Consider the following 27,763-nt stretch of genomic DNA (forward strand, 5'->3'; position numbering starts at 1 on the left):
TGTGTCTTCTGTCTCAAAAAGCTAGACATTGGGATAGTGATAGTGATCTGGGGTGGTGTTAATTTACTTCTCAAAAGTTTAATAAGGTAGAAGGTCAAAAATCTCTTCAATTATGAGTACATGTGTAATAGGACAATCACATTTGGCATGTTCATACCATGCAAAGTCCTTCATGTCAGACGGTTTTCACCTAACCTTGACCTCATTTCATGGATCCGTAAACAAGGTTAAGATTTAGTGGAAACTTCAATATTTCAGATACTATAAGCAATAGGTCTACTATATTTCGTGAATGTAGATTGCTTTTGTAAGGTGTTTATGTCCAAGTGACAGGTATTATCCATTCTTGACCTCCTTTTCATGGTTCAGTAGCAAATGTGAAGTATTTGTGTTATGGTCTGTTTTTTGGGATACGATTGCTTTCAAGCAATCTGTAGATTTATACCATTGGCTCAGGGCCATGCCTTCACGTCAACTGTTTTATTCTAAACATTAAGGAACATCTCAGAATCTTATGATTGTCTTGCTTTAAAAGGTAAAAACAAATAAAGGCATTGAACTTAAACAACTTTCCTATAATGTTCTTTTCATAATCTTCATGTTTGATATTTCCCTTGACTTATATGCGTGTTTTTCACAACACGGAAAATCAGAATTAAGCAGTATTTATATTTAGTGTTTTTATAAATTTAGAAACATGTCAGAGGGAATACCCCAGTTTTGATAAAAATGCAAGAGTTCTCTGAATTCCGATAAATCTATTTCTGTCATATAAGAACTGAAGTGGAGTTTTTCTTCTATGTCACCGTTATGAAACTGATATTTGATATTGTACTTCCATTTAGAAATAGAGAACCATCTAGGTCGTTTAATTAACATTTGATATGTGTTCTTGCTCCAGGGTTTGTTTAGGTAATTATGCACATGCATATAGTTTTTTTGACCTCAAGGGGTATTAGATTGAATGCTTGCTCTGGATTCCCCACTCAATTGATTAATTTAAAACTCATGGGATCCTTTCTGTGTATGTCTGCTATTGAGGGTTATTGTTGCATAATTTTAAATCATATGCATCATTTAAATTAAATGTAGTCCACATTATAAAGGTGTAAATACAACACCCCTTCAGGCGAAATGGAGTCTTCCATATTATCGTTTCGAGTTGTCTCCCTTCCTGAAGTAACTGCCATCAATTCTGAATCAAAAACATTGAGAAAATTTAACTCGTTCTGTCGATAAACGTCATATTATATTAACTAAAGGCTCTAAAGAGCCTGTGTCGCTCACCTTGGTCTATGTGAATATTAAAGGAAGCAGATGGATTCATGACAAAATTGTGTTTTGGTGATGGTGATGTGTTTGTACATCTTACTTTACTGAACATTCTTGCTGCTTAAAATTATCTCTATCTATAATGAACTTGGCCCATTAGTTTCAGTGGAAAATGGTAGTAAAAATTTACAAATTTTATGAAAATTGTTAAAAATTGACTATAAAGAACAATAACTCCTAAGGGGGTCAATTGACCATTTCGGTCATGTTGACTTATTTGTAAATCTTACTTTGCTGAACATTATTGTTGTTTACAGTTTATCTCTATCAATAATAATATTCAAGATAATGACCAAAAAACAGCAAAATTTCCTTAAAACTAACAATTCAGGGTCAGCAACCCAACAACGGGTAGTCTGATTCATCTAAAAATTTCAGAGCAGATAAATGTTGACCTGATAAACAATTTTACTCATTGTCAGATTTGCTCTAAATGCTTTGGGTTTTGAGTTATAAGCCAAAAACTGCATTTTACCCCATGTTTTGTTTTTAGCCATGGCTGCCATCTTGGTTGGATGGCCGGGTCACCGGACACATTTTTCAAACTACCAACCCAAAAGATGATTGTGGCCAAGTTTGGATTAATTTGGCCAAGTAGTTTCAGAGGAGAAGATTTTTGTAAAAGATTACTAAGATTTACGAAAAATGGTTAAAAATTGACTATAAAGGGCAATAACTCCTAAAGGGGTCAACTGACCATTTCAGTCATGTTGACTTATTTGTAAATCTTACTTTGCTGAACATTATTGCTGTTTATAGTTTATCTCTATCTATAATAATATTCAACATAATAACCAAAAAGAGCAAAATTTCCTTAAAATTACTAATTCAGGGCCAGCAACCCAACAACGGGTTGTCCGATTCATCTGAAAATTTCAGGGCAGATAGATCTTGAACTGATTGATCTATCGTAATCTTCCAGCTGGTGGGAAATTTAAACAATTTTACCCCCCATGTCAGATTTGCTCTAAATGCTTTGGGTTTTGAGTTATCAGCCAAAAACTGCATTTTACCCCATGTTCTATTTTTAGCCATGGCGGCCATCTTGGTTTGATGGCCGGGTCACCGGACACATTTTTCAAACTACTAACCCAAAAGATGATTGTGGCCAAGTTTGAATTAATTTGGCCCAGTAGTTTCAGAGGAGAAGATTTTTGTAAAATATTACTAAGATTTACGAAAAATGGTTAAAAATTGACTATAAAGGGCAATAACTCCTAAAGGGGTCAACTGACCATTTCAGTCATGTTGACTTATTTGTAAATCTTACTTTTCTGAACATTATTGCTGTTTACTGTTTATCTCTATCTATAATAATATTCAACATAATAACCAAAAACAGCAAAATTTCCTTAAAATTACTAATTCAGGGGCAGCAACCCAACAACGGGTTATCCGATTCATCTGAAAATTTCAGGGCAGATAGATCTTCACCTGTTTAACAATTCTACCCCGTGTCAGATTTGCTCTAAATGCTTTGGTTTTTGAGTTATAAGCCAAAAACTGCATTTTACCCCTATGTTCTATTTTTAGCCATGGCGGCCATCTTGGATGGTTGGCTGGGTCACCGGACCCATTTTTTAAACTAGATACCTTATTGATGATTGTGGCCAAGTTTGGTTTAATTTGGCCCAGTAGTTTCAGAGGAGAAGATTTTTGTAAAAGTTAACGACGACGAGGACGACGACGGACGCCAAGTGATGAGAAAAGCTCACTTGGCCTTTTAGGCCAGGTGAGCTAAAAATGATCGCAATTTAAACCGAGGAATGTGTACGGAAAGGAGTCATTGACCCAAAGGAAATTAAATATTTAAAGAGTTGGGAATGGGGTTCCTCCTAGAATTAATGTAGGAAAATAGGAAGATACGATGTGAAATACCTCCTCTCACTCTGAGTCTCAGTGACTGCTGTGGAAAGTAAACTTGGAATTGATACATGTAGTACAAAAATAAAACACAATAAGTACATTGTTCAAACACTTGTATCCGGGATTGGCTATTTTGTAACTATAATTTCAGATTATGTAAATTACATTTTACATGTGCAGTTGAATTAGTTTTGAAAATAATATTATCCAGCTACATGTATATATGTGTCAATGAAAACAATTGCAATCGTATCCCTCAGAGCAATCTGTTCTTTGATTAATACTATATGCAATAGCTGAACTAGTACTATATTTGATGTATGGAATCATTGAAAGGTGCATGTTTGTCTGGAAGGTACCATCTGACCTTCACCTCATCTCAAGGATCATTGGTTTCATTTTTTCCAGGTTAACTTTGTTTATTAGAATCAATAAGCAATAGGTCAACTATACTTGATACATGGAATGATTTCAAGATGGATGTCTGTCCGACAGAATTCATCTGACCTTGATCTTATTTTCATAGCCCCTTGGTCAATAGATAATTGCCATGGCTTGATATGTTTCTTTAATACTATATGAATAAGCAATAGGTCATCTATATTAGGTCTTTGGAATGATTGTAAAGGTGTACTCGTGTTCAGACTTGATTTATTTTGCCCTCATTTTCTTGGATCATAAATGTCAACTTGTTACTTGTAGTAAATCTTTATATTTAGGACTATCCACATTAAATTAATAGTCAATTTAGTAGGCGAGACATTTCATCGTGTGCACTCTTGCTATAGTTTGCAAAAGGTCAACTGGTGCATGGATTGATTGTTCATGTGTGTAGAAAGTGCAGTTCAGCACCAACAACGAATCAATCATAAAACAGCCATTCTAAGTATGTGGAGTTTAAGGTTATAAACACATATGCAATGGCTGTCTTAAAACACACATCTGTTTCTGTTAACAGAGTTCAATAAATAAAAAGGTACTTTTTAATGAAGTTGTAAATCTCACCTGACCAACTCGGTGATAGGAGAAATCAAACAAAACAGAGATTATTATTTTATTAACCATTCATGGCATGTATAATGAACGAAACATACAGTACATCAAACTTAACAAAATATAGAGCATATAAAACACATGACTGTTTTAATGGTAATTTTCTTTACAGTATTGGATTCTATACATATAGAAATTTATTTATGGTAGAAGTTTTTTTCCACAACTTGATATACATGTACTTTGATAAAAAAATTGTTCAGAAGTGTACTGTAGTGGACTTGCAAAAACTTCATCTACCTTTTTTTTATATGTCAAAACCTGAAAACATAAATGCACACAAGATATAATAGTATTGAACCAGGAATATGACTTTACTTCTTTCAAGTTATAGGGCTCTCCATAAAAAACAAATATCGGGGAAATAGGTATTACTGCAGTATTTTGAGACCTTACTAAACTAATTAAAATTTCTCAACTATTATTAAAGTCATACAATTACTTATTCAACCTGCCATTTTGTAAGCAGGAAAAATTCTGAAATTGTTAAATTTCTCCAGTGATGCAGAGGAAGTACAATTATTTACACCTCATGTCATTTTCTAAATTTTGATCTTGATTAATTTCTACGATATTGCAGGGGAGATAACTAATTGTAACATATGCTCTCCCTTAACACCATTTGCGAGTATGGTCTTGAGGAAACGATGATAGTCGGTCGGAAGAGGGCGATAAATGGCTGGCCCGTGTTAAGAGAGAGCCATATCTCTTGCACGTTAAAGACACCCTTGTAGATTTCGAAAAAGAGCAGGCAAATGCCGCTACAAGGCAGCACTCACCCCCGCAAAGTGGAAAGGGATTAATATAAGTTGCAAAACTTGTTTCCCAATCAACTGTAAATAAATATGTTTAAACTAACATACATTACACACAAGGTGCCTCTATCAAAATCAATCTTGGCTGATTCACAATGATACAACCCTTGCTTATGGTCATGTCTTATATACATGTAAAACTAAGGAATATACAGATTGCTTTTTTCACTTTCGTCGTACCGGCTCAAGCAACAAAATCAATCTAGTTGAGATGACCAACGATAATCTATAAATCCACAATAAGTACATTACTTCCAAAGTTAACATATCTATTCTATAAATATGAAGAACAAAACAAAACTTCATATCCTTTACAGATCTTCTATAAAAGCATGCAAAACAAAACTTTGATCAACTTGCTTGCTTTGTTTGTTTGGATGTTTGCAAACAATAGGTTGGAGGTGTTTCAAGCTATTTAAATATTCTGGGATTTGATTGGACAACAAAATCAACATACAATGTAGAAATTAACCTTGAAATGAAATTCATGTTTATTGCCCAATCAAATTCCTGTATATAGTAAACAGACTGCCTGCTGTTGTTTGCAAACATCCAAACAAACATAGCAAGCAAGTTGATAAAAGGTTTGCTTTGCATGCTTTTATAGAAAAGCTGTAAGGAGGACAGAATCCAACACTGACAATTGATGACTAAGAAAGAGTTAAACCTTACATGGTAGGAATCAACAAGAATGTGTCCAAAGTACACAGATGCCCCACTCGCACTATCCTTTTCCATGTTCCTCGGACCGTGAAATTGGGTAATAATCTAATTTGGCAATAAAATTAGAAAGATTATACTATAGGGAACATATGTACTAAGTTTCAAGTTGATTGGACTTCAATTTCATCAAAAACTACCTTGACCAAAAACTTTAACCTGAAACTCCCACTTTCATTTTGTATGTTCAGTGGACCATGAAATTGGGATCAAAAGTCTAATTTGGCTTTAAAATTAGAAAGATCATATCATAAGCAACAAGTGTACTAAGTTTATTGTTGATTGCACTTCAGCTTCATCAAAAACTACCTTGACCAAAAACTTTAACCTGAACAGACGCACAGACGAACGGACGGACAAACGAACGGAGCCACAGACCAGAAAACATAATGCCCCTCTACTATCGTAGGTGGGGCATAAAAATAAAAGGTCTACTAGCTAGTGGCTGTCTAGATTACCATGCCAAAAATTGGCAAGAGAGCCCTAAAAAAAATGACTATAGTATAATATTGTATTATGTATGTACAACAATTTTTAATACTTTCTTTGAGCATAAAAGTACTGGCAGTAAAGTCTGTAAATGTAGGTTTGACACAGTCTTTTTGTGAACAATTTCATCAATTTTCAGATTTAACTTTCAAGTTTAAAGTTCTACAAAAACAAAACTGACAAAAAATAAAATGGGAACAATATGACATTACAATAAATTCAAGAGTATCTCACTTTAACAAGTCTGTTATTTCCAAAGGAATAAATGACTTTCCTAGTTTGATTAGCTCTACTTCTAAAATATATAAGATTACTAAGATTTCTCAGTTTTTCTAAGTGTATCATGATTATGCTTATTATTATATTATGTACACAAATTTGTCTGAGATTAATAAAGCTTTTGAATCTTGAATCTTAAAAATTGCAATGTTTCAATATGGCAGCAATGTTAGAAAGTATAAAAATATAAAGTGTCAAAAATTTTTGTTTACAATTCTGCTCTCAAATATTTCACAATAAGTCAATAATAATGCCCTGAATTCCTTTGATTTTTGAAAATTTCTTTGCCTGATTTCTAGAACACACAATTTGTCAAAAACAGATTTATTTTTCCAAACAACAAAACTTGGTCACAACATCATGTTTATATGTAAATGATAACTGTGAGATGGAAATATCACGATTAATTCTTCTTTATAATCTTATAATTCACAATTTAGATATGCATTTGTTTCTTCATAGTATATCTACAAACTAATTGACTTGATAACCATTATTACTACGTTAGAAGTAAATTCCTAGAGAAATTAAAAAAAATCATATGTACTTATGAGGCTTATCATTATTTCTGACAATGGAAAAAATTATCACAACTGATCATTATTTCTGACAATGGAAAAAATTATCACAACTGATGTATATGTATAATGAATGACTAAAACAATATGGCAGTCAAATCTGTCTAAGATTCAAGTTGCAGAGGGTGATGTAGTCCCATCTGTATTCCATGTTGGAGATCTATTACACTTTAAGATGACAGCATCAATGTTTACATGAAGTTCAAAGATTGAGTTTACTAGTAGCAGCAAAGGCATGAAGATTTCCCATCTGACTAAGTCCACTCTGTATATGGTTGATATGTATCTCTACGTTGTTTTTAAAGGCACTGCAATTGTCAAAATATACAATTATTTTAAAATTTGTTGAAAGTAAAATCATGAGTGATTTGTAAGGTCTGACAGACATATAAGTTTTTTTCATCATTATTACAGGAGTGTCCTGTTAAAAGTCAGGAGTCTTTAGAAATAACTATCATGAAACAATAACATGTAAAAAATGAAAAGGCCTTAAATATTTTTGGAGTCTATATCAGTGGTTTAGTTAATATCATAAATCATAAATAATCTGTGCAATGAACTAAATAAAACATACAGTATTGTATTTGTGTGAAAATTGGTCACATTTTATAGACAATGGTAGATTCTTTGATAAGCAATTAAAAGTTCAATACTAAGAAAAAAGACAATATATTGAATATACTCACTTAATACTGTTTCCATCCAGCTTGCCTTTAATATCAAGTAGTGTGTCTTGCAATGATTTGAATTCAAATGAGTTAAATTCTGTTTCTGAAAATGTCTGAAAAAAGAAGATATTTACAAAATGCAGTGTAAAAAGATATATTTTTTTTTTCAATTTTGTTTAAAACTTATTCATGCCTATGTTACCTTGTGTTTTTTTTTTTTTTTTTTTATATTAAACAACTGACAGCAAAGGTTTCACAACACACAGTGATATGATATAATTGGCAAATAACAACTTTAGACGGATAGGCAAACATTTGTTATCATTGATTTTTTTATGTATTGAAGAATTCAATGAAATTCTTTACATTTTTAATTTCAGCTAAGGCCAAAAAAAATATATGTCTATTTACGGTTACCCGACCGACCCTATTTTGAGCGACGACCCTAAGCCATTTTATTTCTGTCGTATAAAGTGAAAAATAAACTGAACTCGTGTTAAAAGTGAAGAAAGTGTTGCCTGATACATCCCAATGTTAGCTGTTTTAAGGAAATTCGCCACTCGTGTGATGAAATAAACATTTTGCCGCAGTGTTTTCCTTTTTTCACTAAGGAAGGTGGTTGTTTTAAAAAAATCACTTGCAACCGGGTGTTTTTTTTTTTTTAAATCACTTGCAACCGGGTGGTTTTTTTTTTAAAAATGTCCAACCGTTTTTTTTTTTTATTTACTGTGAGTGCAAGTGGGGGTCACAAAAATAAAGATTTTTATAATTTTCACATTTAATGGAGTTGAACAGACATAAATAGAAGTAGTCATATTAATTGTCAAATATTCTTTGATTTGATTTTTTTCAACAATTTATCTCTTTTCTCTCTTCTTTCATTTACAATTTTATGTCCTGTTTCTTGCTTTTGTGCCGTATTTTTGGCCCATAGAACAGTAGTATCCTTCCTCTGTGACTATAAGCCATTTGAAGTCTTGCTCATATTTGTCTTCACTTGCGTGTCTTTTCCATTGTTTGGTTGATTTTTGTTCAATTTCCACAACTTCAACATTACTATCAATTTTATTTAACTTATTTGGTCTGGTATTTTCTTTATCATCATCGTCATCTGCCTTTCTTTTACCCCGATTGATAAATGAAAACATTGAAATTTGACGATTGGACGCCATTTTTGTAAATGAAAAAAAATCAGCGAGGCGCGATTAGGTACCCAGACCGGAGTTTAAACTAGAATGGGTACTATGGGGGCCTCGGTTGATCAAAGTTGCTCCCGACTTTGACCTGGAGATCAATCTGCTGATATCTCTTCGGTTTGTCTGTTCCCGCCGAGCAGCCCGGTGGTTCTCTCCGAGTACTTCGGCTTCCTCCACCATAATAACAGACTCTGCCCGGTGTCCTAACACTCCCTGGTGTTGGGTGGGGATTGTCCTTGTAAATATTGAACATTGTAAATACGTTAATGACACATCTCCATTAATCCCGATAGGGAGTGTACACGGATTCCACTGTACCCTCGCAGCTCTCGAGGGGTGCTCCGTAAACGGAGGGATCTACGTACATACATACATACATTTAAATTTTAACGGTACGGAACCGAAAAAAATCCGGAATTTGAAAAAAAAGCCTACCACCTCCTAAAATCGAAAGGTGGTTGGCTTTCAAAAGAAGGTGGTCGGCACACCCGGCTTAAATGCCGAATGGAAAACACTGTTGCCGCCATTTTTTTTCCAATCAATAATCCAATCATTAAAAATACGGGAAAATCGGCCCATGGACAACTCGGACCACGGCAAGACGGACCGCACAACTCAAAATCATGGCACAAAAAATAAAATGGAAATACCGACCTACCTACCCTATTTATTTTGATGATGTAACCTTAAACAGACATATATTTTTTTTTGGCCTAATAAAAAAATATCTGTGTACATGCAGATAAAAAGAGTATTGACAACTAGCTGAGATCAACTACAGTTTTAGAGATAGGCATTTCTAAGTCTTTAGCTTTTTCTGTCATGTTTTATAGACTTTTGTTATTTATCCTTTTTGTTTTTCCTCAACTTTTTTATTTCCTTTTATTTTTAAGACATGGAAGCCCTTTCTTTTACTGGTCAAATATTGAATATTACATGTAGACTTACCTGTACTTGTAACATGAGAGAGGTGAGACTAGAAATGAGATCAATGACTTTGTGATTCTTTGTCTTTTTACTGTGGAACATATTCTGCAAATAAATAATAATAGTATTGTCAATATTGAAACATAGATAATCCACCACACCATAAGTGTATACATGTACCAACAATGGTTCTAACCTTTTTCAATAGAAAGTTGTTATGTGGTATAAAAATAAATTAATATGCATGATTATTCATTTTCATCCATCTTATGGAAGCAGTATCAATTAATTCTGATCATAAAAAAAAAATATACACCAACAACTATGCTGCAAATAAAAAAAAAACATGAATGATAATGAATTCTCAGTACTTCAAATACCAACTGTTCAAACTAGATGTGTTACAGTAGATTCCGGTTATTTGCATAGCCTATTTGTCAGATAAAATTATGCAATAAAGCGAAGTATGCTTATATCCGAAATGCCAAATGACAGAGTCAAATAACATCGATGGAACAGATCAGGTAAAGGAAATCCCTGAAGAAAGATGAACGTCTGTAATCCACATACAATATACTGAATGTTGATTTATTTTAATAAAAATTATATGTCTACTCTAGTGTCATATGTGTTATTTTATTTTGTTTCTTTAAATAAAGATTATAAACACATTTTGTTTTAGTTTATTTGCATTCAGACTTTCCTTTACCTAGGATACGAAAATAAACTGTTCTAAAAATAGATTTGTTTCTATCACTCATATGTACATTGTTATGCTTTGATTAAAATAAACTTTTAAACAATACTTCACAGTTAATAATTATTTTAACAATAGATGTGTAATGAATTGCCTTTGACATGCAGCTGGGCACTAAGTAACACCTTGTTAGTTTCGTATATATGCAAAGCAGTAATGGGGCCCTGTACGGGTTAATTGCTGGACACAAGTGTTGAAAGTGAGAAAATATAATAATTAAAAGTAAATGCTCTTTTCAAAAAATATTAAAAACAAATGATTGATGTATAAAATTCTTTAACCATATGTAAAAGCCCTATAATATTAACATTAATACAGATCACCCCAAGACCAATAGAGTTCACATTGGTTATGATCGATAATTAGCAGGAGTTTTTGTTTTAAAAATTAACCCCAAATGTAATCTATGGACAATTGTTTAAATCCAATCAATTATTAACACCCTTTGAGATGGAATGGTCAGTGTTTTTACAACAATTATCTGTTTGACATTTTTATGACCCAGAGGCTAAAAATAGAACATGGGAAACTTTACCTGTGCAGACATCAAGGTTTATTTTTAAACCAAATTCCATAATATAAACACGAAAGAAACTGTTTTAAAACTTTATTTAAATAACACAAAGGTAAATATGAAATAACAACGAAAATAAGGATACATTCAAGAAAAATATACTTACCAAATGACCGTTTCCGGTCAAAAATCTCGTCGGTTTTAACTAAGCATATCTAGACGGCAATAATTTTCTATGCAATAAACCGAAAGGCCACTTGTAGAGCTATGCATATAACCGGACAATTTAATATTAGATGAATGGGAAATGGTTTTGTGCAGGAGAAAACTATGCAATTAACCAAATTATGCTATTAAGCGGTATGCAATTAAGTGGAATCGACTGTACATGTATTTGACAAATGGTTAAAAGGCTAATCTTTAAAATATAGCTAATCTTGTGTTCAGTGGTTGTCGTCTGTTCATGTGGTCCACAAGTGTTTCTCATTTTTATATAGATAAGACCGTTGGTTTTCCAGTTTGAATGGTTTTACACTAGTAATTTTTGGGCCTTTTATAGCAGTACCCATACCCTCCTTCCTTGATGGGTGCATTTTACATAGACAAATATAATCGTATAATATAATCAAAATGAGGATGTTAATTTGATGTATGCCTTTTTGTGCTTCTTCGTTACATTTGTTGTTTTTATAGTGATTAAGATGATAACACAATGTTGACTGCTGTACCCCTATTTTTGACATTTTTACCTATTATGTCTGTTTGTTTTGTTCACGCATCGGTGACTATATAATGGAACTTGATGCGACTGTCATACAAGTGAGAGGTTTAGCTAGCTATAAAACCAGGTTCAATCCACCATTTTCTACATTTGAAAATGCCTGTACCAAGTCAGGAATATGACAGTTCTTGTCCATTCGTTTTTGATGCGTTTTGTTATTTGATTTTGCCATGTGATTATGGACTTTCCGAATTGATTTTCCTCTGAGTTCAGTATTTTTGTGATTTTACTTTTTGCTGTTCATTGTGAGCCAAGGCTCTGTGTTGAAGACCGTACCTTGACCTATAATGGTTTTCTTTTATAAATTGTGACTTGGATGGAGAGTTGTCTCATACCACATCTTCCTATAGCTATTTTGTCGTAACAGAGATTATCTACAAACCTGACTGATTCTGTCCACCATTTCCTCTGCCTGTTCATCACATCGTTTTCTGATTTCTGATGGCTGATCAAATGGTGTTAATCCTTGCTCTGGTGCTAACTGAAAAATCATAGCATATTTACATGAATTTTTGTTTTTTTTTAAATCAACAAGATTTTAAAGTCTTTTTTGAGACCTGTTGTTTTTATCACCAATACAAGGTCTCCTTGAACAGGACATACAACTAACTATAATGGATGTTTTTTTATGATAACATGTGTTTCTGGAACAAATACAATTACTGGGGGATCTACTGTAACTTATCAGATTTTTTTTTTATATAAGAACACTTATTCTGCCACCCCAACTCCTCCCCTGTTATTTTTCCCAAAAGTGTATTCATCAATAAAAATTTAAAGAATGGCTACTACGTAAAAACTACTCTCTAGTCTTTGAATTTGTCTGTATTGCCAGTCTCAAAATCAAATCTGTTATGGTGTGCAGTTGTACTCTACAAGATACTTTTTCAATTACTATAGAAATAGAGCACAATAATTAACTCATACATTAATGAGCATGATATTCAGCCTAAATAATGAGAGAGAAAAACTTATATAGTGTATCATTATCTATGCGAATGATAACCACAACACAAGAGTAATGGTGAATATTATGCATGACTGATTCTTACCTCTTGACAATAGTGTTGTACACCCATCAAGTATTCATTTAATTCTTTATTGACAGTATCTAACTCCAGCACTATGTTGGCATATTTCTGTTGGAAGTCCTGAGATAGAGGCTGCTGGAAAGACTTCTGTTAATTAGATTATAAACTATCATTACATATAAATATGTTCTAATTTTGTCATTTTAGAAATTTTAAATGATTTATTTCTCACAACTATTGATAACTGCAAGAAACTGTCAAATTTTCCAAAATAAATTTAACCTTGTTTTGTATAAATGACCATATATTTAAATTTAATTTTTTTTTTTAGATAATTAATGTCTTTTCTGTGGAAGCAATGGTAGAATGTATTGCAAATTGAATCTTTTTCGCATAGTTGATCACAAAAAGTAAGAATCTATAGCTTCAAGCTATACAATGAAATTCTAGTCTTGTATGCCAAATTTGAATTTCTTTTGGACATAATAATAAACTGAAAAGGCAGCACAACCATGTATTCAATTTTGTGAAATTGCAATTAGGAATTAGGGTCTCAATTGTTCACAACTTTTTACCTTTAATTGTGCTTTTTTGACTTTTTTTTTATTCAAAAGCATCACTGATGAGTCTTTTGTAGACGAAACATGCTTCTGGAGTACAAAGTTTTTAGCTTGGTATCTATGATGAATTTATTCCTCATTCAGATCAGTTCATTGCGATAATCTTAAAAGGTTGTTTTTATGAAATTTATTGATAAATACAAACAGCCTTTCATCCTTTTCAAATTTACCCTGTACATGTACTAGAGATAAGTGATTTCAAAAATTTATAACACTGTGAATACAAAAAGTTCTGGTGGTCTCAAATCATGTAAAATTTCAGATCAAGCAAAACTGATCAAGAAGCCAAATATTTTTTCTTTATAAACATATAATATACTTACTGTCTTCTCAGCTTGAGTATTCATACCCTTTAATTCCTGGATCCATTGCTTCTTAATTGTTAAAAGTTTTGACAACTTTGTCTGAAAATAGAAAAAATAAATAGAGAGTGTGTCAACGGAACACAGATGATGGATGCTCCAGCTTGCATATAACATTATAAAAGGACATAACTCTAGAATGATAAAAGTGACTCCAATCAAATCTAAACTTGATCTGTGTTTTGTGGCTGTAAGCATCTGGTTTGATAACTTTTTTATGAATACCTCATACAGCTAGGATGATTACCACTAACATTCATGAATATAATTATCAATTTTTAAGGTAAATTGTATAATAAATATTATTTTTCTTAACAATAAAATTACTTTTCAGTGTAATAAAAAATGGCACATCATTGTTTTATTTTCTTCAGCATTCTTCTTCCTGGTTATACTTACAACTTGTACTAGAAACTTGATAGGAAATCCCCCATATGTTCCTCCTTCTAAACTCATTAGTCTCCCTTTGAATGGTGAACCACTTAGTAAAGGATCATTATCCTATAAAACAAATAACACACTACACCATAAAGTTAGGATTAATATATAACAAAGAAAGACTATGATAAAGATGTACTGGTTCTTTACTGTCTGACACTGTTGGGAAGGTTATTATGAATTAAAAATTGTAACCATCTTATTAACTAAAACAAATCAAATAGTTTTAATGAACCATTAAAAATGCCCCATCTCAAATTTTTTTCTCATCGTGAAAGTTCCTTATATTAAGTAACAGATCTAAAGTGTATGGAGTATTTTACAATGTTATACATAAAATATATTGTTTATTCATCACTCAACATTTTACCATGTTATACGTAAAATATATTGTTTATCCATCCCTCAATAATTTGAATAGATTTTAAAAAGATCTGTCAGGACTGTCCGTAAAACTTAAAACAACTTTTACACAAATCTATTAATACTCACTAAATCAGGATTTGGTGATCCCAGATTTGGAACAAACTTTGGAGGAGAAAACAATGGATTCTGTAGACGAGGTCGGTGTTTTTGTTGAAATGCTGATAATGGTATGGTCTCATCAGGATCGTTACTCTGAAAATATATTTTAGTAGGTTAGAAATCATATACACAATTCATGCATTACCTGCAGTACAGCTAGATATATTTAGCCTACTCATAGAATTCATTTTTGTTACTTTCTAGAGGTGTGCCCGAGACGAAGATTTTTTATATTACCCTATATATATGCTAATATTATATATATGAAAACTATTGTTTCTTATTTGTGTTTGTAACTATGTATACTGTATTGTTTATTATATTTGTAAAAGAATAATATTATAACAATATTATATTATGTTCCTTGTGAGCCCATTTTATGAAAATAAAGCATCTTCTTCTTCTCCAATTCAATACAACATATACATGATATATGAAAATTGTGCCCTTTTAAAGGTTATTTTTCACTGTACAAGTCCAAACTGTTTATATGAAATTTATTATACTTTAATAAGTTTGCATAATGTGTACATATATTTAAGCAAACTACATACTTTACACATTTACTAACATTTTAATATTTGTTTTTCTATAATACTTTTACATTTTCTTTTTTCTTTTGATCTTTTGATGTTTGTTTTTTTCCATTGTTTGAATAAAAGGAATATAAACAACTTTACTTTTATTTCTAACTATGTCTAGCCAAAGCAACAAAACATTAGTGAAAGTCTTTGAATAGTTTAATATTGTTTTCTTATCTTTTGTCTTACGGATATAAAACTGCCTTAAAGTCTGAATCTTATACTGTCTTGTCAAGAAGATGCATGCAATATTTTCCCCTGAAGGTTTAGCAAACAACAAACAATCAATCTAATATTTTCACATATGTATCTTCCCTATTTACCATATTTCAGTTTGACTGCTGCTCGGAAAGGATTGGAGGAAAAACAACCTGTGTTACATAAAATAAATTATTTTATAAAACTTACTAAAACTTCATAATCTGGTATAGAATGAGTTCCTAACCCAGGCCTGTCAAATGTTATTCTGTAGGAGTTTGATACTGTATCTAAAGCATCCACAACACCAGTAAACAAACCATCTTGGGGCTTCCTTAAACGAGCTGAAAAAAAACAAACTATGTCAATGAAATTCACAGGGCGATGAGACTTTCAAGTGAAGAATTACAATCATTAAATGTGTGCCTACCTTTTAATTAGACAAAAAAATACCATAAAATAATGAAAAAGTGCTAAAGCATAAACATGTATACATGAAAATTTTACTTCTTTCTTATCTTTCAACATTCTTTTCTTTTTAAATAGATATATATATATGTAGGACTCGGAACCGCGATGGTACTCCGAACCGTGATGGTTACGCTGAAGTGTGATGGTCCACGATGAAGTGCGTTGGTTAATACGCTGAAGTGCGATGGTGACATTGTGACGTTGTGACGTTAACTTGTTGATAACTATACGCCGAAGTGCGTCGGTGGGTACGCTGAAGTGCGATGGTCTAACTGTGACGTATATAGTACTAACTAAGCAGGACACATTTAATTTTGTCAAATATACTAGTAACTTGTTCTTGTCATGTCATTACGAAGCAATTGCTCACAACACTCATTTATCTATTTATCTGATATCTTAACAGTTTTGAAGAAATAAAAACCACTAAGTACAATTATGCTTGACTCATATATAGTGAGACGTGACGCCTTTTCTGTTAAAAAAAGCTTAACGATTAGCTGCTTCTCTGCTGAGCATCAGAAATTGAGAAGTACACCAAGTTTGGACCATTAGGGTTTATTTTGGCCTAACCAATTGCAGAAGATGATAACTGTATACGCAAAATAGAATTATTAAGATTGCGTTTTTTCTTACAAAGCAGGTTTCATCTCAAGAATAAAACAAAATTATAGCTACTTGATATCACGAAAACATTGCTAATATTTTTTATTTTATTATTAAGTTGTCCACACAAACTTATGTGATGTATACTTGAAGAGAAGAGCAAATTAATATTAAGATCAATGCATTTTAATTGTCTTACAAAACGTTTTCGGCATGCATTATACATGCTTCCGCAAACACTGGTTAGCACATCTGCAGACCAAGATCATCTTTTAGTCGCCTTTCCCCAATGGTTTGTTTTCCGACTTAGTTTGACATATTTTTGTAACCTCCACCTCTAATGCTCAAAATTGTTCGGGATTTAAATCGTTCGTTTCATTCTGTTTCCTTTCCTTTGTACGTTGAAACCTTCATCTATAAAAATCTTATTCTCCTGCCTATGTAGATATAAGATGTGGTATGAGTGCCAAGAGACAACTCTCCATTCAAGTCACAATTTGTAAAAGTAAACCATTATAGGTCAAAATAAGGTCTTCGACATGGAGCAATTTAATTTAATAACGTTGTATTTGAAAACGTCACATTGTCCAAACGTAATGAAAAACCATCGCACTTCGGCGTAGACCATCACACTTCAGCGTCCCCATCGCAACTCCGAGTCCTACATATATATCATATGACAAAAGCTGAATTAAACACATAAATTACGCATTTGTCAAAAAAATTTCTCAATCTTATATTGTTGCTAAAAGTAAAATTTCTTGTTCAGGGCTATTCCAGAAAAAATGTAGGGGGGGGGGGGGGGGGGGTGGAAGGCAGTTTTTGTCAGCACCCACCACCCAGACAACTGTAATTAAGAATTATAGTGCATTATAGTGTGAAAAGTTGCTCTGATACCCATCACTCATGTATTATTAATACAATGTGCCTTCCAACCCCCCATACATTTTTTTCTGGAATAGCCCTGAACTAAAATGTAAAATGAGAATTCATTGTTTGAAAAAGATTTAAATGGAAAAAAAAAAGCCACTTGAAGTTGAAAAGACAGAATGAATAATGTTTATAAAATATCTTACCTGTCACTTTTGTACCGATTACTAAATGCATTGGGATTTCATTGGGAAGATCTTTAAAATTACTGAGTTCTGATAATTTTCTTTGTTGTAATAATCTTATTTTGTTTCTTCTTGTTTCTAAAGCATTTCTTTCTTCATCAAAAAAAGCTGGAGAACATCTGAAAAAGTAGACATAGATTTAAGATTATATAATAATTTTCTTAATATTTTATTAAAATCATATGACAAACATAAATTTAAAACCCATAATGTTCTCTTTGTGTGATTTCTTTCCTCATGTAAAAATCAATCCAACAATTACAGGTTCTATATTTTTTTCTGTCAAAAGTACTGAGACAATTAGTTAAATTGAGAACGCAAATGTGGAATATGCCAAAGAGACAACAACCAGACCAAAGAGCAGACAACAACCAAGGACCAACAATGGGTCTTCAATGTAGTGAGAAAAATCCTCAGCTGGCCCCTAAATATAATTGTGTACTAGTTCAGTGAATATGGACATCACACTAAACTCCAAAACATATAAATGAACTTACTGTCTGCATATAATCCTGGCCAAAACTTATTACTTATGTAAATACTGCATAGGCAATGGATATAAGTTCAAAAACATTTCTTGATAAAATCATCATCAAACAATACCATAAGCTGCAATGGCATTAATTATATAAAAGTAGATATATAAAAGTAGACCTATAAAAGTAGACCTATATCAAATAATTGAAGTTTTCAAATGATTCCAACCAATATTATGTTCATGCTTATAATTGAAGCTGTTAAAATATATACATCATACAATGGCTGTCCTATACCTTCTGGGTTTTCCCATAAGTCTTCTGATCTTACACCATTCCACTCTCTTCATTTTGTGAGTTTTTAATTGTGGAAATGTTTCCTTTAAACAAATACAGAAGTCATTCTCTGCTAGAAACAGTGGTCTACAAAGGATAGAAACAGAGCATTAAATTTTGCAGGATATATCAGTTTGCAAGTTCATGTATCTGTTATTGTGAATTAATAACTTGACTAAGAATTATGAAACAGACAATAACAATTATAACACTAATAAGAGGAAGATTCATTTTCTTGCAATTATTGTATGTATTACTTGTTTTATTCACAAACAAATCTTAAACACCCTTTCTACTTAATTGAATTTTTTTTTTAATGACATTTATAATATTTTTTCGTTCTGTTCTTGGTACGATTTTTTTCCTTCTCAAAACTGACGTTTGTGTTTTATGTACACCCCCCTTTTTTTGTGAGGTAATGGCTTTTGTTTTTTTAGTACTATCTTGTTGATATTTACCTGATATTTGCTTTTATCGAAAATACAAATGCCTAAAACTTACATGTCAAGGTTTGAATAAAACCATTCATAACACACCCATTTGTGTGCCTTTGGTAATTTAAGGAAGTTTCTGAGTCTAACACCAATAGATTGTGCTACTTTCCGATCAGCTGTACTCAGTCCACTCTTAGCCTGTAAACAAATATTTTAAATCAAATTTAGATTTGATCAGGAATACATATTTTCACTAGTAATTTGCACAATGGAAACAAATCCAGATACATGTTGTTATAACTTTTTTCTAATCTTTTCCTTTGATCGTACTGTAATAAATTTTTCTTGCTAATGCTTCTCGACTGGAATGGATTGTTCTCAATCTAGTAGAGCATAGTAGAGCGAGTAAAAGATTACATCATGATCTTAACATCATATTGCCTAGGAAAATATTGATTAATATATTATGTATGGTCTTTAAAATCAAGATTTTTCTCTATTACACTTAAATAGATTATAACCAAGAATCTCACAGCTCACATTCAAAACCATTGAATATAAATGATGATTGTGATTTCCTTAATTTTCTTTTTTATATTTTTGGGAAAGACATATTTCCTGTTGTTGTGTGACCTAATCCATGTAATCCCAAAACTAACAAATGTTGACGCAGCTGACAGAAAAATCAGCAAGCAAAAAAGTCAAACTTGCAAAAATGCCAAACAAGTTAAAGGAATTTTTAAGCTGTAATTTAGGACAGATGGTATCAAAAGTTTCTATTTCTTTATAATTATTATTACATAATGTAGCATGCTGTATGTAATAAATAACGAAGTTTTACTTCATTATTGCTCTGCAGAAGAATTAGATGTGATTAACTAATATACTGACAGCAATAGTTCTGGGTTGTTTTCTTGGTGACTTGGCGGGAGAGTATGTTGTGTCCTCATCATCATTGTAAAATCTTTGATTCTTTTTCCTGATCCTTGATGTCTAAAAATAGAAAATATACACACATTTTATTTACGTTACAATGTTATTATGCCCTTAAAACACCAGCGGCAAATCTTCACATCTGTAAGCATGAAAAATCATGAGTTCTCTATGACCTGGTCTGATGAACTTATTTATTGTTTCTGTTAACTTTCATCCACATCTATTCTAGACTTCTAGCAATTGAAAAGCTTACTGTAAAGAGACTTGTCTATTGTTAAAGACCTTATGTTGACCTATAAATTTCTCAAAGTTATTATAAACATTTTTTGTTAACATAATTTTTCTCCAGGAAGACTTGTATGTAAAGAAAATTTAAAGATAACCCATTTGTCATACCACTGATCTTGTGTTGATAGAAATTTCCATAAATACCAAAAGAAATCCATATTTTCATGAATAGTATACTATTGCAAAATCTGATAGCAAGCAAGTCAAATCTTGGTGTCAACGATAAACTTGTAATCAAAATAAATGTTAAACTTGTGCACAATGTGGAAAACTTACTCTTTTCATTGGAGATCTGTATGCATTTCCTCTATCTGTAAAATAAAATCATATTGAAATAAGTATTCAAATTTGAAAATACTGACTTAAAATAATTTATATGTAGAAACATCGTTGCTATTAGGTGTTCCACAGACTTTACCATGTACATGCAAGTATATTTTTGCTACTGAACACCATGCATTACTACCTACATATATTTAAACAAAAAGTGAGATTTTCATGACATTTAAGAAATATAATATTGGCAAATGCAAGAAAATATCCAAATATGTTGTGAACCTGTTATTTAATTCATCATTATAACTCATTTAATAATTCGATGTCAACAAAATGCACAGACTTACTCGGTGGATATTCATTGTTCATGTATTATTGGCTATACTGTTTCATCATCTTATGTCATTTCAAGCTTCTGAAGTGAGAATGGGAGAAGCGTTGAATATTGTTTGTATACAATGGCTTATCATGACATCATGTAAGGCTGTTTAATATTTTATGGTTTGTTTGTCGATTTATTTAAATATTCTCTAAGTTTCTACAATGTATGTACATGTGATGTCATAATGATGGTAATATTTTGAAATGGAAATTGTCCCCTCAACATCTCAGCTGGACTTGTTATTTATATCATCATTACTTCTATGGATATCAGGGATGGGCACGATTACTGACAAAAGTAATCGATTAATAATCGATTACATGAAGGATTTTTGTGCAATCGATTAATAATCGATTACTCAAATTTTAGTATGTAATCGATTACAATCGATTACTTTATCAAAAGTAATTACATTACTTTTCGATTACTGTCAATTACATACTTCAACATTTCAACAAAAAATAACATGAGTAAAACACAATTATATTGCTCAACATTTGTATATATAGTTGAAATTAAGATCTTTACCTAATGCAACATTCAAAGCATTGTTTCTAAATTATAAGTTAATAGCTGCTTTTTAGATCAAGTCTCTTGATGAAAATTAGAAATATTTAAAAAATCTCGTAATTTTGACTTTCAACATATATGAAAGATGTCATCGCATTGCAATAATCACTTATTGTTTTTCAAAAAATTAGCTTTCTTACTGACACGTTAGCTTTTTTGTTTTTACTCTTTAAAAAAAAATATTTTAGCATAGTTAATTACAATGTTTAAGGAAATATAAAAAAAGTAGAATAATTAATTAGTTCAGCTAATTTTTAAGATCAAAATTTATTTTTATAATGACATGCATGTTTTAAAACTTTTGTTTGGATAACCACCCTAATTACAGATTATTTAACTGACACTGGAGTATAATTTATAACCTGGGGCTAAATATTGTAAATTTCCTTCTTTATTAGACTTAAGATAATTGAAATAAAAACAAAGTATGTTTGTTATTGATTAGAAGACTTTGATCATCTCATTAGTAAAGGCAAGAATGTTGTTAACTTCTCCAATCAAATTATATACAAAATATATTTATAGTGTCAAAGGGATACATGTATCTATTTCTAAAAAGAATTGCTATGCATTGCCATTGGTTCATTGTTAAAAGGATTTTGTGTTCTTTTTTAATTTAATTTATATACATGTATATATATCATAACATTTAAGAAATCAACTGTTTATGTATTCTAAGCTTTAATTTCAACTCTGATTGAAAATGATGTTTTCAGGAAATTTAATACAAATAATCTTACTACTTTTAAAAAATGTAGTACAGAACTTAACGAAAGACAGACACATTTCTTATTTAAGATCTATTTTATTTTTTTTTAAATCTATTTTCTTATTTAAATATTAAAGCTCTTGAATTATTGACAAGCACATACATCCATTTGTTTCAAAAGCTAGATATAAAGATTTAGGTAGGGGAGGTATCTGGTTACTCATAATGCAGCTAGAGACAATAGATAGAAATAAGGCAGTTGCTTAAATCTCAAGTATTGTTAATGCATAATATTTTATCTGTACTACAAAGTGATAACATACATATTTTCCTCTGAAATTGGTTATTTTTCATCAAACTATTTTACTAAAGTAATCGAAATGTAATCGAAAAGTAATCGATGATTACATCCAAATTTTTGCAGTAATCGATTAAATTACGATTACATGTAATTGAAAATGTCTTCGATTACAGATTACTGTCGATTACTTGAAAAAATGTAATCAATTACAATCGATTACGATTACAGATTACGATTACCCCATCCCTGATGGATATTTTGGGGAATGTTCTGCGTTATAAAGCTTTCAAGATCTGATGTTACACTATCATTTGAGTTCAGGGTGAAGGGGTGCCTATTAAAAGATTTAAACCAGCTGCATTTATTTGCACCTGTCCTAAGTCAGGAACCTGTTGTTCAGTGATTGCTTTCTGTTATTCATTTTGTATATATGCACTAGTCTGATAATATTTATACTAGAAAGGTGCTATCAGCTAGTGTTTAACATGTCAGTCTGTGATACACCTTATCAGTTTTTGTCCCCATTAGTACTGGACATCACAGTTTCCTGTATAAATGTTTGACATCACAAAGGAAAAGTGATTGTTGAAAGACATCAAAAGTTCTAGTGTTGCAGTTTCCCAATAGAGCAATAGTGTTACTGATGATTCTGATACATGTAGGTTCCTCAATGCAATGATACATCTTCTTGCTATTTGTCCGCCATTACAGGCCATGGACATCAAAAAAGTTCCCGAAGAATTTTGACGTCAGAATTTAATGGCATGATATAAAATGTCTGACGCAACAATGGAAAAGTGATTGTTGTATGGCGTAAAACTAAAAAGTTCAAGCAGGACAGATTTCCCAAAAAACGACAAGATGTATGACTAATGGCATTACTATCATACTGAGTAACAGTAACACACCTTATAGCTATTTGTCCACCATTACCAGACATCACACAGGTTCCCGTAAAATTTTGACGTCCTAATACAAAAAAAACTGACGCCACAATAGAAAAGTGATTGTTGTATGACTTAAATAGTTCAAACAGCACAGACTTTGAGTCTCGTGTAAGCCGGGATTAGCGATATGCCAATAAGGTGTATTGTGATGGCAATGTGGGTCTCATTGGGGTCTAAGCGTGACACGGAATTGCCGATTTTTTGTAAGCGTGACGTGTGAAAGTCAAATTATTGTGTTCTGAAGACGGGAAACGAGGTCTAGCGCGACCCGGGAAATGACAAAAATATGAGAACTGCTTATGTACATAGTGTAAGCGGGAAACGGGAATCTGAAAAACCAGTAAGCGCCAGGATCCGGGATCGGAACCCCCCCAATGAGACCCCCAGCAATGGTGTACACAGCTATGGTCCAGAAACACTTCCAACATAGTATCCATAAAAAACTTGTGAAATTTTACTAAGGGAGAAACCATAAATTGAATTTACGTTTCATTTATTAAAAATTATCGTCTGGTGCATTGGACGTAAATCAAATAAAACATTGGTTGTGGAAAAAAAATGAATCAATGATATGATTTTCCTGTTCAGATTGTAATAAGAGTCTATTTGTACCCTCTGAACCGATTTTTAGATTATTATGCAAATGGTCATTTATTATATGCATGGTTTATTGGTTTAATTTTTTTGACGTTTGCTAAATCCTATTTAAACTTTGTTCCATTTTAACTCACTTTCTGAATCATCCGCCATGTTTGGGTCGCGCCTCTTTTTGAATTTAAAAAGGGGAAATAACTCAAATTTCCCGCGGATAAAGACTATAAGATTATTAAAACCAAGTCTTACATACACTTGTCGGCCCCTCGCCTTCATCGACGCGACATGCCATCTTTGAATATTTTTTGAATAATTTATTTTAATAAGAGTCGGCAGATCTTCATCCGCTTATATAAGTTTAAAAATCCATGTTTTGTACACACTCCAGTAGCTAAGTGGTTGGTGTATAGCTGTTTTCCTTATTTCTAAAACGCAATTGTTCATGTTGGTATATTAATATAGTACAAGGCTTTTAGTTATTTTCTATCAGGTTGGGCAATATGAAAAAAACTTATCCAAGTTCAGCCAGAGACATGTATACTAAAGAGATTAGCGACTTGTAAATCTCGCTGACTTCACGCGTGTAAACTCGTACCCAGCATCCTCTAATCATATGATAACGAGATTAGCGGTAGTCTAGGCAATCGATACTAATCACTCGGAACACCCTGTTGTTTTTCTTTGTATTAAGGACCAGGACAAAGACCACAGGCACTTGTTTCTATCCATTGGAAGAACCGGCACTATCAACGTATATTTTCTTCCAATGGATAGAAACAAGTGCCTGTGACAAAGACTTTCAGAATTAAAATCTTGTATTGTAAACAAATTCGCAGGTGAATAATAATGACACTGTTTACATGTAGCATCAATCGGTCTGTTAATTAGGGGGTCCCATGATTAGGTGTGTATGTGGAAAATTATTATCTTTGCAAGAAATAACTGTGTAATGTCGAAGATGTCAGCAAGCGAAATTTCCCCTTTTAAAATTAACTTTCAATCATCTCAATATTTATATCTATATTAAAATTGATGCTTGGTGGTTGTTGTGATATTCGCGATGTCCAAGACAGATTTTTTATCATTGGACGACAATGACACTGACCCAATTGTAGATAGTGACGACGACTTTGTTCTAGCGACAGGTGTGCCCCCCCCCCCCCCAAAAAAAAAAGGTCAAGGAAATTGACAAGAGTTTAAGTGCAGATGTTACTGCTATACTTTGGTTACAAATGTCCTGACTTTGACAAGATTCTGAAATCTATCTCTGGGTTCCTTGGACACACTTCAAGACAACATGGAAAACAATTGAAATGTAATTTAGGCGAAAATGTTATTTTTTTCTTCATCCTTTTAACAAGGACGCATTTGTTAAAAAAAAAAAAGGGATATGCAAAAGTGCATGTCCTTTAAAAGTATTTAAGGTCCTGTCCATGCATGCTATGTTAATTTTGTAATACTTCCCTAAGAAAAACTTTAAGAATCATCAATTCCGCCAAGATTGAATAATTATTTATATGAAAACAAAATGTCAAAGTGGCTTGGTACTTAATTTAAATGGCTTCGTGGTGCATATATGACTTATTAAGCATAACAACTTGACAAGATATGTCGGGCTACTTTACACTGTGATAAAAAGTTTCAAGTTTTAACACCAGGGGTTCACACTACCTTGTTTATGATGTTAATAATTAATCTAGAAAGACTTCATCAATTTGTTAACAACAGGTGACATTTCTGCATGTCCAAGTGGTTTAATTACATGAGTTACTAACTTATTAAGAGGAAGAATCATACAGCTACTGATAACCTAACATGTTTGATGTTTACTTCGTGTACCTTACAGGATGTTTACTTATTAATAGGTGTCAAATTATAAACAGTTTTATTACCATGATCAAGATTTTTAATTAGCAACATTAAAACCTGTATCAATGGAGCTTTATAACAACAAGAACATTAGCATGTGTTTAGTAATTTAATTATCATTGCTTTAATTTTCAAGTAAAAGAACATTATGACTCTGAAGCCATTTTGAGACCATTCAAGTAGTTTTGTTATCCAACGATCATTTTATTCAGGATTATCCTAGTCCAACTATAATAGAAGAAACCGTTTTATAGACCTTATATGTCATTGTTTAAACAAACACAACCTCGAAATATTGCTTAGTTTTATTTATTTTTGTTCCAAAAGTCGGGAGCCTTATCGAGTACTGAATCTAAAATTTGGGCTTCTTGAATCGGGATATAAATTCGCCTATAATTTTATTAACTATTACTAAAGAAAGCTTAAAATTATAAATAAACTATGCCACTTCATAAATTTAAGTTATTTTTAATTGAATTGTGTTGATATAGATTGTATTTTATTATAATTTGGTTGTTTTCTGTACGTTAAAGCTGTTTGTAAATAATCAATAATGGCGGATTGTTTGGCGAATTTTCTATGTGGTGTATTTATATGTCTCTGGTTCAGCCCATACCTGATAATTGATAAAAGAACAATGCCAGTCGGGCGCATTCAGAGGGGGGCGTAGAGGACGTACGCCCCCTCCCCCCAGTTTGCTCGGACTTTTTTTTGTAAAATGATAAATCAGACTAGACTCGTGAACTTTGCAATTTCCTGTGTACTCTTTATTTTTTTCTTATGTGACAATTCTTTAATTATAAAGATATTTTTCGCTGGAATCTACTGATTATCAAAGTCATGTGTCATGTCATGTGATTCGCTATGGTGGAGTTGGCCAGTGCATCAAAAAACCCGTCGCTCAGTCATTTTAATATTCAAATTACAGTATCCTTTACTATAGATAATTGAGCTGATCTGTATCAATAACATCTCCATGCCATATATATGATGTACTGTAGTACGCCGATAGATTAAAACTGACGAGGAAAGGTAACTCACGGCCACTTTTTTTGTAGAGCCCAGGTGGTCGTGTGGTCTAGCGGGACGGCTGCAGTGCAGGCGATTTGGTGTCACGATATCACAGTAGCATGGGTTCGAATCCCGGCGAGGGAAGAACAAAAATTTTGCGAAAGCAAATTTACAGATCTAACATTGTTGGGTTGATGTTTAGACGAGTTGTATATACATAATGTACACAGCCATGTATCACCATCATTGATGGCGATCCGATGGATACATCTGTTGTAGAGTTGTCACTGACTCAGACGTACTTATGAATATAATTATTTTCTGTGACTGTATCTTGCATTAATTTGTAGGATCCTTTACTATAGATAATTGAGCTGATCTGTATCAATAACACCATGCCTTATATATCATGTACTGTAGTACGCCGATAGATTAAAACTGACGAGGAAAGGTAACACACGGCCACTGAAAGCTTTATTTTTGTAGAGCCCAGGTGGTCGTGTGGTCTAGTGGGACGGCTGCAGTGCAGGCGATTTGGTGTCACGATATCACAGTAGCATGGGTTCGAATCCCGGTGAGGGAATGTATTTTATTTCGTTTGAAATAGGGTTTTTCCCGTTTGCTATTTGTAGTATTATTTATAGATGGGAACTAGTATAACTAGTTCGGATACTGGTTTTGTAACGGTATGTACTATTTATAAGTTTGATGT

The 27,763-nt window shown here is 32.3% G+C and overlaps 1 protein-coding gene across 3 annotated transcripts; it reads right to left on the reverse strand.

Moving 5' to 3' along the window:
• Window positions 1-7,153: 7,153 nt before the first annotated feature.
• On the reverse strand, window positions 7,154-24,380 carry LOC143082577 (protein lin-9 homolog). 3 transcript variants are annotated; one of them, XM_076258313.1, is made up of 16 exons: window positions 24,309-24,337; window positions 21,016-21,083; window positions 20,669-20,703; window positions 20,060-20,161; window positions 19,236-19,366; window positions 18,696-18,821; window positions 17,884-18,041; window positions 15,941-16,074; window positions 14,919-15,044; window positions 14,388-14,489; window positions 13,950-14,030; window positions 13,028-13,153; window positions 12,358-12,456; window positions 9,945-10,028; window positions 7,819-7,913; window positions 7,154-7,440 (listed from the first exon to the last, which is right to left on the reverse strand). In XM_076258313.1, the coding sequence occupies exons 2-16, from the start codon at window positions 21,035-21,037 to the stop codon at window positions 7,335-7,337; spliced, it is 1,527 nt and encodes a 508-aa protein (XP_076114428.1). In that variant the 5' UTR covers window positions 21,038-21,083; window positions 24,309-24,337; the 3' UTR covers window positions 7,154-7,334. The 3 variants fall into 3 exon arrangements, with proteins under 3 accessions (XP_076114428.1, XP_076114427.1, XP_076114426.1); XM_076258312.1 differs by lacking the exon at window positions 21,016-21,083 and having other exon boundaries at window positions 13,028-13,141; window positions 24,309-24,380; XM_076258311.1 differs by lacking the exon at window positions 21,016-21,083 and having other exon boundaries at window positions 24,309-24,380.
• Window positions 24,381-27,763: the final 3,383 nt, after the last annotated feature.

Source organism: Mytilus galloprovincialis, chromosome 7 (genome assembly GCF_965363235.1).
Source record: "Mytilus galloprovincialis chromosome 7, xbMytGall1.hap1.1, whole genome shotgun sequence".
Classification (NCBI taxonomy): domain Eukaryota; kingdom Metazoa; phylum Mollusca; class Bivalvia; order Mytilida; family Mytilidae; genus Mytilus; species Mytilus galloprovincialis.